The 12,812-nt window shown below is 42.2% G+C and overlaps 1 protein-coding gene across 3 annotated transcripts in view; it reads right to left on the bottom strand.

Moving 5' to 3' along the window:
- Window positions 1-12,812, bottom strand: part of STAB2 (stabilin 2) — a 139,292-nt gene that overhangs the window by 34,936 nt on the left and 91,544 nt on the right. For all 3 annotated transcript variants that reach the window (XM_061638873.1, XM_061638874.1, XM_061638875.1), the window contains 8 exons: window positions 10,818-10,964; window positions 10,513-10,653; window positions 8,269-8,328; window positions 7,879-8,055; window positions 7,668-7,760; window positions 6,318-6,464; window positions 4,364-4,420; window positions 776-899 (listed from right to left, as the gene is read on the bottom strand). In XM_061638873.1, coding sequence (XP_061494857.1) covers window positions 776-899; window positions 4,364-4,420; window positions 6,318-6,464; window positions 7,668-7,760; window positions 7,879-8,055; window positions 8,269-8,328; window positions 10,513-10,653; window positions 10,818-10,964 — 946 coding nt within the window. The remainder of the gene's footprint in view (window positions 1-775; window positions 900-4,363; window positions 4,421-6,317; window positions 6,465-7,667; window positions 7,761-7,878; window positions 8,056-8,268; window positions 8,329-10,512; window positions 10,654-10,817; window positions 10,965-12,812) is intronic.

Here is a 12,812-nt window from a genome sequence, read left to right as displayed (position 1 = left end):
GAGTTGGGGGATTTTATAGCTCCAGCCAAAGAGAGGGAGACTCTCAAGGTGCCAAACCAGTAAACAGCAGAGAGGTGGGAATGAGAAATTGTTATTGCATCCCAATGCATTTCGGGTGTTGGCACAACCCTTTGTCAAGGGCGATCTTGTGCAAATAAGCTGGTATCTTGAGATACCTGAAACGCGTTGGGATGCAATAAAAAATTCTCATTCCCAACTCTCTGCTGTTTGCTGGTTTGGCACCTTGAGGGTTGCCCTCTTTTTGGCTGGAAAGTTTTTGGCTGCCTCCCTCCTTGCTTTTTTGCAGGGGATTTTATAGACCTGTTATTTAACTGTATGGAAGGCTTTTTGCAACATGTCCAAAACCTACTTGCAAGAGGTAATAATGGGAAGAGTATACCAGCAGCAGCAACATTCCTATGTGGCTTTAAACACTCTGGAAAAACAACAACTATAATCTGTCTGTGTACCATATGCCACATGGTGGTTGCTAAATCAACCCTTCTGTTCAAGGGTCAGAACAGACATGATGTGGGAGGTCTGTGTTCAGATCTCCCAATTTATTTATTTTTAGACATGCATGAAGGGATCTGATTTTCCCCGTGACAGTAGTGTTGGGGGAGGGGATGTTTAACCCTTTCCCCTTGTGCTGTTTTCTAGATCTGTATCATTCCACCTCCCAAAGCTGCTAATAGCCCTATTAAGAAAAACACACAGGTACCTCCTGTAAGCTTTCTCAGAAGTGTCTCAAATGTTTAATCTTGGAAAATCTTACCTTGACATTCATTGCCAAAGTAGCCCTTGCAACACTGTGCTATCCTGACTGTCATAGTACAATCCTTGCGACAGCCTTTCAAGATCCTGTGATTGGCAGTGTAAGTACATGGCTTTATGTCTCCCTTATGATTTCACATTTAGAGATGGAAAAAACCCGACAAAACAAAGAAAACAGGAAATTAACAATCTTTAAATGCACCACAGCCCTAGGGTTACATAAGTTCCCCTGTGTTCAAAGGAGCTTAGAATCATAGTGTGGGAAGGACTCTTACAGGTCATCTAAGTCCAACCCCATGCTGATTTAGGAAATCCACTGCTACAGAATCCCTGATAGGCCACCAGCCATTCTCTGCTTTAAAACCTCTAACCATGGGGAATCGTTCACCTCCTGTGGCAGTGTGTTTCACTGTCAAACAGCCTGTACCATCAGGAAGTTTTCCCTAATGTTTAGTCCAAGTCCCTTTTCTTATTTTTTGAACCTGATGGTCATACCCTCTGTGGAGCAATAGAAAACAAATTTGCTCCATCATCCATGAGACAACCCTTCAAATATTTGGCTATTATATTGGTGTAGGGGCAAATAAAATTCTGGAAGTCGTCTCGATGTAACCGAGAAGGTTTAGTGGGGCATACCCCATAATTCTTGTCTCAGACCCCTGATTTATGGGGTGCTTATTGCTCCTGCAAACTGCTTGCCTGGTACTGAAGTTTGAAACATTCTGTCTGATGCTGCTTAAGAAAGCTCTATTTAGAACAGTGCTGCCTGACGTTTTGCACTCTGCCGAAAAACAGACTGAACAAGGATGTTTAATTAGTCAAAACAAGCAGAGTAAAGAAGACTTTCACACACTCTGAGAGGGCAGGGGAAAGTCTTCCCAGCTGTATTCTCAGCTCTGGCAAGAACAGCTTCAAGGTCACTGTGGAATAAACAAATGTCAGAAGAATGAGTTCTAAAGACACTAGCCTCTGAGAAAGAGAAACATCTCACAGGTATAGGTGCCCCCTGTGCCCCCTCCCAGGGGGTCTTTTGGGTATACATAAAGGACCCTCGATCTGGGCACGTAAGCCTCACCACTGGCTAGAAGCCTCGGCACCGGCCTTCAGGGAAGAGTGGTGCTGTGTAAACCTAACCAGGGCCATAAGGGATCTCTCTGTCCTGCTATTTGGGTTTCCGGCAAGGAAAACAGAGAACATAAGATAAACTTGGTGCTCCTTAGTCGCTTTAAGTGCTAGCTTTTGCCTGCAAATCAACAGTTTTGCTTCAATAAAAAACTAAATTTTCCTTCTTCACAAGTGTGTTTCATGGTCATTCAGATCTCGAACTTTCTTGCCTCAGGGAAGGGAAAAACCATTGTCAAAACAATTGGTCATATCCACACCACACTTTTAAAGCTCTCTTTAAAGTCCCTGATGTGCTAATCTTCTATTTGCAGAGAGATGTTGCTTTCTTTTCTTAATGCAAGGGTCCAATCAAATTGGTATTCCCCCCACACGCATAGTCTGAAGTAGTACAGTCCTTTCTCCCAACACCAGTGGGTTACAGTGTTGGACTAGGACCCAGGTTCAAATCCCTGCTCAACCATGAAGCCCACTGAGTGACCTTGGACTGGTCACAGTCTTTCAGCCTGATCTGCCTTGCAGGGTTGGTGTGAGGATAAAATGGAAAAGGAGAGAGCTATGTGCACCACCTTGAGTTCCTTGGAGGAAAGGTGGGGTATAAATGCAATAATAAATTAATTAAATAAATAACTAAATTTCAGCTGCAATGTGTGGAACCCAGGCTTCTGAGTTTTTAAAAAAAATAATAATCAAGACACAGCAATGTGGGTGGCGGTGGTGGGGATGCTAGATTGTGAAGACAACAGGGTGGATAGATTGAAGAGGGGGGTTAGTCCTTGGAGGAAAGGTGGGATAGAAATGCAATAATAATTACAAAAATAAATTTCAGCAGCAGTGTGTGGACCCTAGCCTCAGCCAACTTGCTGAGCTATTTTTATGATGATGATGATGATGATGGAATGTGGTGGTGGTGGGGATGCTACACTGTGGAGACAACAGGGTGAATAGATTGAGGAGAGGGGTTAGTGCTTTGAGGCCTTGGGATGATAATCAGAACTGATGACTTGGCTTGGGTGCACTTGGGGAATGAGAGAGAAGCAGGAAACAGATCAGCATGAGTGCGCACACAGCCACACACAAACACACCTGCAGTAGCACAGTGGCAAATTCAGAAGTGCAGGGTCCCTTCATGATAGTCATACCCCCTCCCATCTTTTTTTGTTGCTTCTCCCACAAGAGACATCCCTAGGAGCCAATAAGCATGAAAGGAGAGAGTGTTAGCTACTACAAAGAGTCTTCTCATTGGCTAACTCACCTCCTTCCTCTCTGATTGGCTCCAGTCAGCAGGAAAAACAAGTAAGCATGTTAGAAGACTCTTCTCAGTGGCTAGCACACTCCTCTTTCATGATGATCTGCTTATAGGATGCTGGAGACAGAGGGACCCTGCTTCCAGAAAAGCAGAGTTTAAGACCCGCTGAGATCCTGGACGACTACACCCCTGCACACCAGCTCCTTCCACAAGCACCTGCAGGCATTCATGTATTTGGGCACATGAAAGGGGGGGCTCCTTCAACTGCTGCAGCATCTTGGAGACAGAGCTGGGGGGAGAGTGGAGTAGGAAGGGAGGACGTTGGCACACGAACTTAGCCTTGGAGATGGGGGCGAGTGAGTTGCGAGCTTTGTCACCCGGCCTGAGACAAGATCTAGGTGGCCTTGCGAATAAGAATAATTTTTAAAAGGAGGCGGTAGCGAAGCAGGAAGGAAGGAAGCAGTCCTTCCTTGCAGGCTTGTTTCTTTTTGCTTCCGCAAAAGCCCTCCCCTCTCGTTCTGAGCAAGGGGGGGTTGTCAGCAGTGGCAGCAGGGAGGAGATGGCAGTCAGTGGTAGTGACCCCCTCTTCTTCCTGGCAGCTCTACCCTCAACCTCTTTCGGTGTTTGCCACATGTTTTATAGGCAGACGTCTGTCCTCGGCACGCCTGAAAGATGGTATGGCACTTCCAAAAAAGCCCTCCCCTCTAGTCCTGAGCAAGGGGGGGGTGTTGTCCCAGTGGCTGAGGAGAGCAGATAGCATCCACAGAGTGAAGCCTTTTTAAAAAAATAAAATAAAATTCATGTCTTTGCTGTTCACGACCCCCTCTGGATTACTTCCCAACCCCCCCTGGGAGTCACAGCTCTTAGATTGGGAACCACTGCCTTAATATATGCATTTTGGTAAACATTGTTTGGTTGGTGCATTGCAAAATTTGGATAAGTGCGAATTTCGACAGGTGGCTGTGTTTCGGTTCTCATATTGTTTTGGAGAGAGCTAATTTGGTAGATTTGACTTGAAATGTCAACTGAATAGAAATTCTCACCCATCTCTACACATAACCAAACGGTGTGATAATCAAGTGTGTAGGTTATGGAGGTACTAGTCATTCTGATATTTCCTTTTCTGTTCTCACTGGCTTGTTTAAAATGTAGGCATTTCTCCAAAATATTTTATTACAATTAGTTACATTTGACTAATAAGTGTAGGACTGTAACTACCATTGCTTTACTCCCAGCAGGACACTGAACAGTTCTGTAACAACCAATACAGTCACCCTGTACAGAAAGAGAAACACAAGTTTTCAATCAGAAGACTTAAAAAGGGAAAAAAGTCCTTCCTAACAGAACTGAAAAAAACCCTTTATTTTTAAAATCATTATACAAACGCAATGCATGGCCTAACCAGCACCATTAACTTCCACTATAAACATAACTTCCCATGATTTTTAAAACACTTTTACCAAAGGTATATTTACTGTAAAAAAAAAATTATACACACACAATGAATGTACATAAATATTCTAGTTCTTCAATTGAGCTTTCCCATAAGATTAATGGGTAAAAACATAAGAACCATCAGCTGGACAGTGGCCCACCGAGTCCAGCATCCTGTTCTCACAGATACCTACAGATACCCGCAAGCAGGACTTGAATGTTAACAGTACTCTTCCCTCCTGCAGTTTCCAGTAACTGGTATTCAGAAACATATTGCCTCTGACAGCGGAGACAGAGCATATCCATCGGGATTAATAGCTACCGATAGCCTTACTTCTATCTTGTTCTTATATGAGTCCAGTTCCGTTTGCAAACAGGAAATACTCTGTGTGTGTGTGTCAGAGAAAATAGGGACAGTAGGTCCCACGCCTGACTGGTCCCATGCATTCAGTTAAACCTCTTTGCAGAGCCTACACTTGTAGACCTTATATGTGCATACATTCTATATGCACAATCGGAAACCCAGCAGGAAGTGAGCCCAGTAAATAGAACAAACAAATATATATTTCTGATTCAACAATGGTCCTGTTCAATAATTCAAAGAGTGTCTAATGAATGTGCATGTGTGTGTGTGGGGAATAGTATCATTGCAGCAGCAAACGTTGCCCCCAACCTACACGGATTAAGCTGAATGCCAGTGTCATGGACCATGACCCGGGGACTTGGAACTCTCCGAGGTCCTGTACGCTCTCTTCCTGCCTGGGAGTCATGTTCCCACTGAAGTGGAAAACCTGAAAGAGCCCCCCTGCATGTACAGCTGTATGTACAACTGTGTGTGTCTGCCTTCAGACATTTCACTAATAAGCTGGCAGGAGATATTTTGTTTCCTGAGGCAGCCCCCTCTCCAAGTCATGGTTCATAGTATCCCAAACCAGTCAAGGTATTTTGGCACCACATGCAGAGTATTCCACAAGTACTTCTCCTTTTCCCTGGCAGTAAAACTACAATAATAATAAATTAAATGAATAACTCTTCACTGTCAACTCATGGGCATCCAAAATCACTTGCCTGAAGTGGCTGTCTCATTCTGCCTAAAGGCTGGCCTTGTGCATAGTTTATGAAGTCTACCAGTGTGACACCGTCTCCCTCCCATATACGCTCCTTGAACACACTTTACATGACTGAACAGAGAGGAAGTTTTCAATACATATCAGACTTGGTTTCTCCCAATACTTAAAATTGTTCAGTGTTATTTTTTAAATCCTTGTGATATAAAACAGACATCACTTGGGACAAATGAGAAATGAAATATATTCTAATAGAACGCTTTCCATTAGGGTAATAAAATTAATGAGCAGAGAGAGAGAGAGAGAGAGAAAACCCTTTAACATCTCTCTCTCATTCCTAGTAAAAGATAATCACGAAAGAGATTAAAAAATGGCAAAATAGTAAATGCATTGCATTAAGCAACATTAACCAGATTAAATCCACTGTTTAATTGAACTTAATCCATTTGAACTCAATGGGACTTCTGAATTTGCATGCATAGAATTGCATTATTTAGGCTCTGATCTAGAGTTTCTCATAAATTCCAGTGCACAGCATGAGGTCCTGCATATACAGAATTCCCTTGTACTTGCAGGAACTGTGCATGCATACTGCACCACACACATATGAAAGGTACACTGGATTAGTTTTGAAATTCAGAATGGCAACAAAAATCCATAGGAGGACTGACCGGAAAAACAGAAGCGATAAAATCATCACATCGACCTCCAAAGGTAGGATCTGTTAACATGCAGTCAATACCATAAGTGATGCCACCATCAAACTCCATATGCCTTTGTACTATCTTACACTTCCTTTCATTGAGGAACAGATCACCCTGAAGGAGAAAGTTATATTATTAAAAAATTAACACTGTTTTAGCAGGCTGCCTGCTGGGATGTGAAAACAGGAAGCATAAATATAACTGTTTGGAATAAGCTTGTTTATTGGCTTTGTTTGTTTGTAAGACTCCATCAAATCTATTTACAAATAATCGTAAAGCCAATACTTCTCATGTAATATTTGAATATTTCTTTATATGACAACACTGTTCAATACCTATGCTTTCAGAGATGCTGTGTATCTTAGTATATTGTTTTACTTGCTGCCACTGCCATTTTTATGTTGCTTTTTATTGTTTTGATTGCTATTGTTTAAACTGCCCAGAGAACACTGCTGTTGGGTGACATAAAATGTTTTAAATAAATAAATAAAGCACTAAAAACCCACTATTTTTTATATGATCAGTTGTTTCATTAACACCAAACAACCATGGGTGCTTTTGGAGGAAGTCCATTATCTAAATCAGGGGCAGCCAATGTGGTGCCCTTCAGATGTTTCTGGACTACAGCTCCCATCATCCCTGAACATTATCCGGTGCTGGCTAGGACTGATGAGAGATGAAGCCAAACAACATCAAGAGGGCACCACATTGTGTTTTAAAACTGTTGTAACCCTAACCCTGGGACCTTTGGGTGAAAGGCGGGTAATACATTCTAATTCCAATTGGTGACCCCTGATCTAGATCCATCTCAATCTGATTTCTGGATACGTTTTGGAGCAGAAACCACCTTGGGCACCTGATTGACTGCCTATGCTGACAGAGAGACAGAAGGAATGCAGCTCTGTTGATTCTCTGGTCCTCTCAGTGGATTTCAATGACATCAGCCTTGGTTATCCTTCTGGACTGCTTCATAGGATTGGAGTTGGGGGCTCTATGGTGGTTCCACTCCTTCCTGGAGGCTTCAGAGGTTGATGAAGGAAGACTATTGTTCCTCCCCATGGGAGCTGCCCTCCAATATTCCACAGGGTTCTTCCCCACCGCTGGTCTACACTGAGTGGCAGCAGCCTTCTAGGTCTTAGACAGGAGTCTTTCCCAGTCCCACCTGGAGATGCCAGGGATTGAACCTAGGACCTAATGCATGTACAGCATGTGTCCTAACACTAAGCTACGGCCCTTCCCCCAATGTCTGATGGCATAACAGGGTTGGAGTGGTCAACAGCCCATGGATTACCAGGTAATAGTTAACTAAATACTCACAGTACTGCTGTCATCATCACCACATGTCACACTGAGATCAGAACCTTGAAGAGTCTTAAGTGAATCAGAGGTAGGGAGGGCATAGGCTAAAATCTGTGGAAGATAGGGGGAAAGGGAGGGAAAGGCAGAGATTCCACTTTAGAGAACAAAAACATCCCTTTGCTTTTTTGAAAAAAATATAATCTAGAAATTTTGAACTGAAAGCTCCCACCTTAGCACTTCCAATAACGTGGAATTTCAAGTATTGTAGCAGTTTCTCTTTATCTGACATTTTAAACAGTGAGTCCTGCTGGTCCTTTGGAAGAGCCCTAATTACTTTGTCAGAAGGCCAAAACAAGGTGACTGGCTGATGAAGAGGATTGTTAATGACACCAATCAGTCCTGAACTCTGAAATAAAGAAGGGAAACCAGCATTTTCTATCAAGCTAGCTACAGATGGTAACTATTGAATATAGGGGAGCAAGGAAAAACCCCCAGCCTTTACCTGTTTAGCATCTGCAATCATCTCAGGCATAGCCACAATACTCACTACAAAATGATTTAAATTGAATGATGGACCTGAACACAGTGTTTAAAGTGTTACAAAACCAATCAATCTTACCTCTATTAAGTTGTAGAACATGATGTACCCATTTTTTGCTGCGATTGTTTTGAGGCTTTCCTGCGGAAGATAAATAATTTACTAGGCTTATTTGTTTGTTTAAGAAACATAATGCATACCAGGGTGTTTTCAGAAAGTAATGTCATACTGTTTGTTATTTTTATGTATAATATATAAAAATGGCTGCTGCTTTCTGAAATATCTCATGAAAGAAGATTGGGCATAACTGAAGCCTACTTAACACTTGTAAGCACTGAGGGTGACCAGGAAGGTGCTAAAACTCAACTATTGCTGCTAATGAATCAATAGCTTGTTAGATATTTTCAGTGCCGACATAGCAGGTGAAGATAACATCAGTGTGATGGTAATGGTGAGTTGGGGGGGGGGGAGTCTTTGCAGCTATTAAACTTTACAAGTGTATTGCTAGTTCCACTTAGGTGCAGTCCAGTTCACAAATCAGAACCACATTGTGTGCCTGCTTTTCATATTTTCCCCATAATCAGTTGTGAATAGTGAACCCTTTGGGAGAAATGGCAGGATATAAATAATAAACACATAAAAATAAATAATGCAGTTACTGTACACTTCTGATTAGGGTAATCCACATATTCCCATTGTCAGATCTCTGAAAGCATCTGCTTTCTTACCCCACTTCTGCAACCAGGGATGAGGTTGGGAACGAGGGGAACTGTACCAAAAGATGAATTTTCCAGCTTTGTTTATACCACTGTGGTGTAGTGGTTAGACTAGGACCAGAATGACCCTGGTTCAAATCCTTGTTCAACACAAAGCTTGGGTCAGACACTATCTAGCAGCCTGATCCACTTCATAGGTTTCTTGTGAGGATAAAATGGATTGCGGTGGCTGTGGTGGTGAGAACCATATGCTGTCCTGAGTTTCTTGGAGGAAGGGCAGGATAAAAAAGTAATAAATTAATAAATATACACCTGGCCTAGCCCACCCCGAAATGTTAATATTTCCTGCCTTCCATTCCTGGAGAGGCTCTGAGGACTAATTATACACAGTCCATGGACACACACTATGAATCTCAGCTCCTATTGCTGAGGTTCCTGGTTGAAACCTCAGAGGACCTGTGACACTTTCTCCAGAATATATGTGTATGATGACCCAGTTCCTTGCTGGAAAGCAATTTGCACATATCTTGAATGGGAAAAGCTCTTTGCACAACTTCTATGCAAGGCAAGTATTCTTTGCAATGTATTTAGGAAAAATTGGGTGTGATAAGTAGCCCTTATATGTATGTGTATGTTTCCAGTGCTTTGTATCACCATTCAGAATTTGTGTTATGCATTTGGCTTGTATGTAATATATAAAGGCTAGCTCCTGTTCTGTCTCTTGGCCACACTGGGCTTGTAGCACAGTGTACTGTCCTGTATTGCAAGTTTGAGCACATCTGAAACCCTCTGTGTAACTAAGAGACAGGACAGAGTAACAGCTAAACTATGACCCTAAACATGATTGTTTTTAAAAAATTGTTAATAGGTGCTGTGCCCCCCTTTTTGTCTGGACTACAATGAGAGAGCAAAGGCTACCCTCCACCCCTGAACAGTCCTGATGAAAATTATCTCTCCCCCACTCCATGGTGGGCATTAGCAACCTAAAAAACAACCTAACATCCATGGGATACATTTAGTATCATGGTCTACTTTGGTCCTAAGGGAGGAGAAGCACTGGACTAGGCCTCACGTTGCTCTACAGCAGCCTTTGCCAACTTGGTGCCCTCCAGCTTAGTGAAGGCTGCTCTATGGTGACAGAAGCCAGGAGAGTTACAGGCTCTCCCTCCTGCTTTTCAGCTATTTTTAAAAAAACATTCTTCTTACCCACATTTTTGAAATATAAAGAAGGCAAGGAAATGTCAGAAGTGCAGATTAGCAAAGCATGGTTATTTTGGATGGCATTAATGCAAATGATATAATTTGATCTGTTGCCCTGGGCTCCTTTTTGGAGGAAGGGTGAGATATAATTTTTATAATAATTAAACAAAATAAAATTGCACCTGCTACTAAAGCAATACAGCTTGCCAAAACTGGATTTTTGTAACAATCATGATTTGTCTGTTTTAGTAAGAACAATTATTATTAATTATTCCTGACAGATCATTTAATTAACATATTACAATCTTTATTTTAACTACTTAAGAAATCAATCAGCTGAAAATAAAGTAGTAAAACCTGACTGAACAACTTTTAATTAGTAGATAATATCAATATAAATTTTACACACCCTTGCCGTTTTTGGTTGTCCAGGTGGAAAGTCTTGAATCCTCTGTGGAATTAGGACTTTGTCTATGATATGTATTACTCCATTTGTGCTGATTAGATCACTGGTTAAAATCTTAACTTTCCCATTCAAAAAAACTGAATTCTGAAAATATAAGGGAAATTTAAACCAAAAGTAGGGATGTTGAATAATCACCGTAAGTCATAATCGACTTGAAGGCACATAACAACAACAAAACAACTTAAAAGATTGCATCTCTCTTTTCTAAGAAGGTGGATTTATAGATATGCTGCCTAGGGCTTAGTTACCTGTGAGAATGTAATCTTGAGCTGATCTCCATGGAGAGTGGTGACAGTTTTATCGGATGTCAGATCACTATAGAGCAGCCCAGTACAGGACACTATATGGTAGCGAAGAATCTGGGGCATCACACCTTTGCCGATCCAGTCACTAACCTTGGAAGAGAGTCAGAAAACATACCAGGTAAGGTGTGGTGGTGGTGAAATCAAATAGTGTGCACCAAAAATATTTTAATTTTGCTGTGTCTGATTAATATGAATATGTCTATATTCACTATGGGTTTGCTTAACATGACTCTAGGTGGGAGTCTGGGATTTGATGCCCAAAAGTGCGCAGTGAACTGCTATACATGTTTATTTGGAAGTAAGTCAACTGTGCTCAATGGGGTTTACTCCCTAGAGCAGCCTTTCCCAACCAGTGTGCCTCCAGATGTTGTTGGACCACAACTCCCATCAGCCTCAGCCATAATGCTGGCTGAGGATGATGGGAGTTGTGGTCCAACAACATCTGGAGGCACACTGGTTGGGAAAGGCTGCCCTAGAGTGTTAAGGGCTGCAGATATTAATATACTTTCATATAGCAGTGGCTCATTGCAATGGGAAGGAGGGAGCAGAGCTATGCTCAGCGGGACAGGGAGAGGTGGCGGCAGCTAAGACAGAGGTGGTGGGAGCTTCGGGTTTGATTATTTATGTATCAAAAATGGTTATACTGCTTGATTGTAATAAAAGCTCTAAGTTTACAAATAATATTAAAATTATCAATAAAAACAGTTAAGACCAGTAATGACAACCATTTAAAAGACTATTAAAATGAACAGTAAGTTAAAAAAAAGACTAAAGCATGTCAACAGCTATGTGTCTGGATAAGCTTACCTAAACAAAAATGTTTTAAGCAGACACTGAAATGAGTAGAACGAAGGTGCCTGCCTTATGTCAATAGCCAGGGAGTTCCAAAATGTGGTGTTGCCACACTAAACGATTTATTTCTTACAAGTGCAGAACAAGTATTATGTGGCACCTGTAGCAATGCCAGTTCTCCACATCAAAGCAACTGAGTGGGCACATATAGGTTAAGGCAATCCCATAAGCCCTGGGCTCCTTTTTGGGAGGAAGTGTGGGACAGACATTTAATAAATAAATCAATAAACAAAATAAGTAAACTAGCCCCAAGCTGTTAAGGGCTTTATATACTACTAGTAACACCTTGAACTTGACCTGGTAATAAATCGGCAACCAATGCAGATCCTTGAGCAGAAGTGTTATACGCTGACAGGTTCTCACTCCTGTCAGCAGCCGTGCTGCAGCATTCTGAGCTAGTTGCATTTTCCGGATCAAGCACAAGGGAAGCCCCACATAAAGTGCATGGCAGTAATCTAATCTTGAAGTCACCAGTGCCTGAACTACTGTGGTCCAGCTCTCCTCACCTTCCCCAAGAAGAGAGCATTTGCAAGTGGTCAATAGTTATTGCAATCCAAGGAGTCCAGGACAGTTCCTTTAGGTGTGGCTACACCACTTCATCTTTCCTCTTGCATGAGGGACTCTCTGGACTCAACCAGTCTAACCTCCTCTGTTAGATTTAATAATCTAAGAGGGACAAGGGACAAGAGGACATGTGGTTGGATGTACAGCTGCCAGCACCTTGTCCACATTGGCTAACTGCAGAAGCTGAAACTGATCCCACAACCTATCACTGACATTGGATACTTCATCTAGAACTGCAACAGCAACTGCAGAGTCAAGGTCACTCAGAAGGTGAGTGATTCTCAAAATGTGCAGCCAGTTGATCACAGCAGGTCCTTGAATGGTCCTGAGGTCGATCCCCCCCCCCCAAAGTGGGAGTCAGTAACCTTCGGACCATCCAAAATAATCACCAGCTGGCTACTGGAGGATGCAATGTAAGTTGCAACATCAGCCTTCTTCGCAGCCTGCACTGCCACATGGTAGGTATGATTCTGTGCTCTAACCAATATTCAGTCGCCTTCAGAATGAGACTTGAGCCATTTG

This window comes from Rhineura floridana, chromosome 8 (assembly GCF_030035675.1).
Source record: "Rhineura floridana isolate rRhiFlo1 chromosome 8, rRhiFlo1.hap2, whole genome shotgun sequence".
NCBI lineage: Eukaryota > Metazoa > Chordata > Lepidosauria > Squamata > Rhineuridae > Rhineura > Rhineura floridana.
This window is presented reverse-complemented; position numbering and strand designations above follow the sequence as displayed.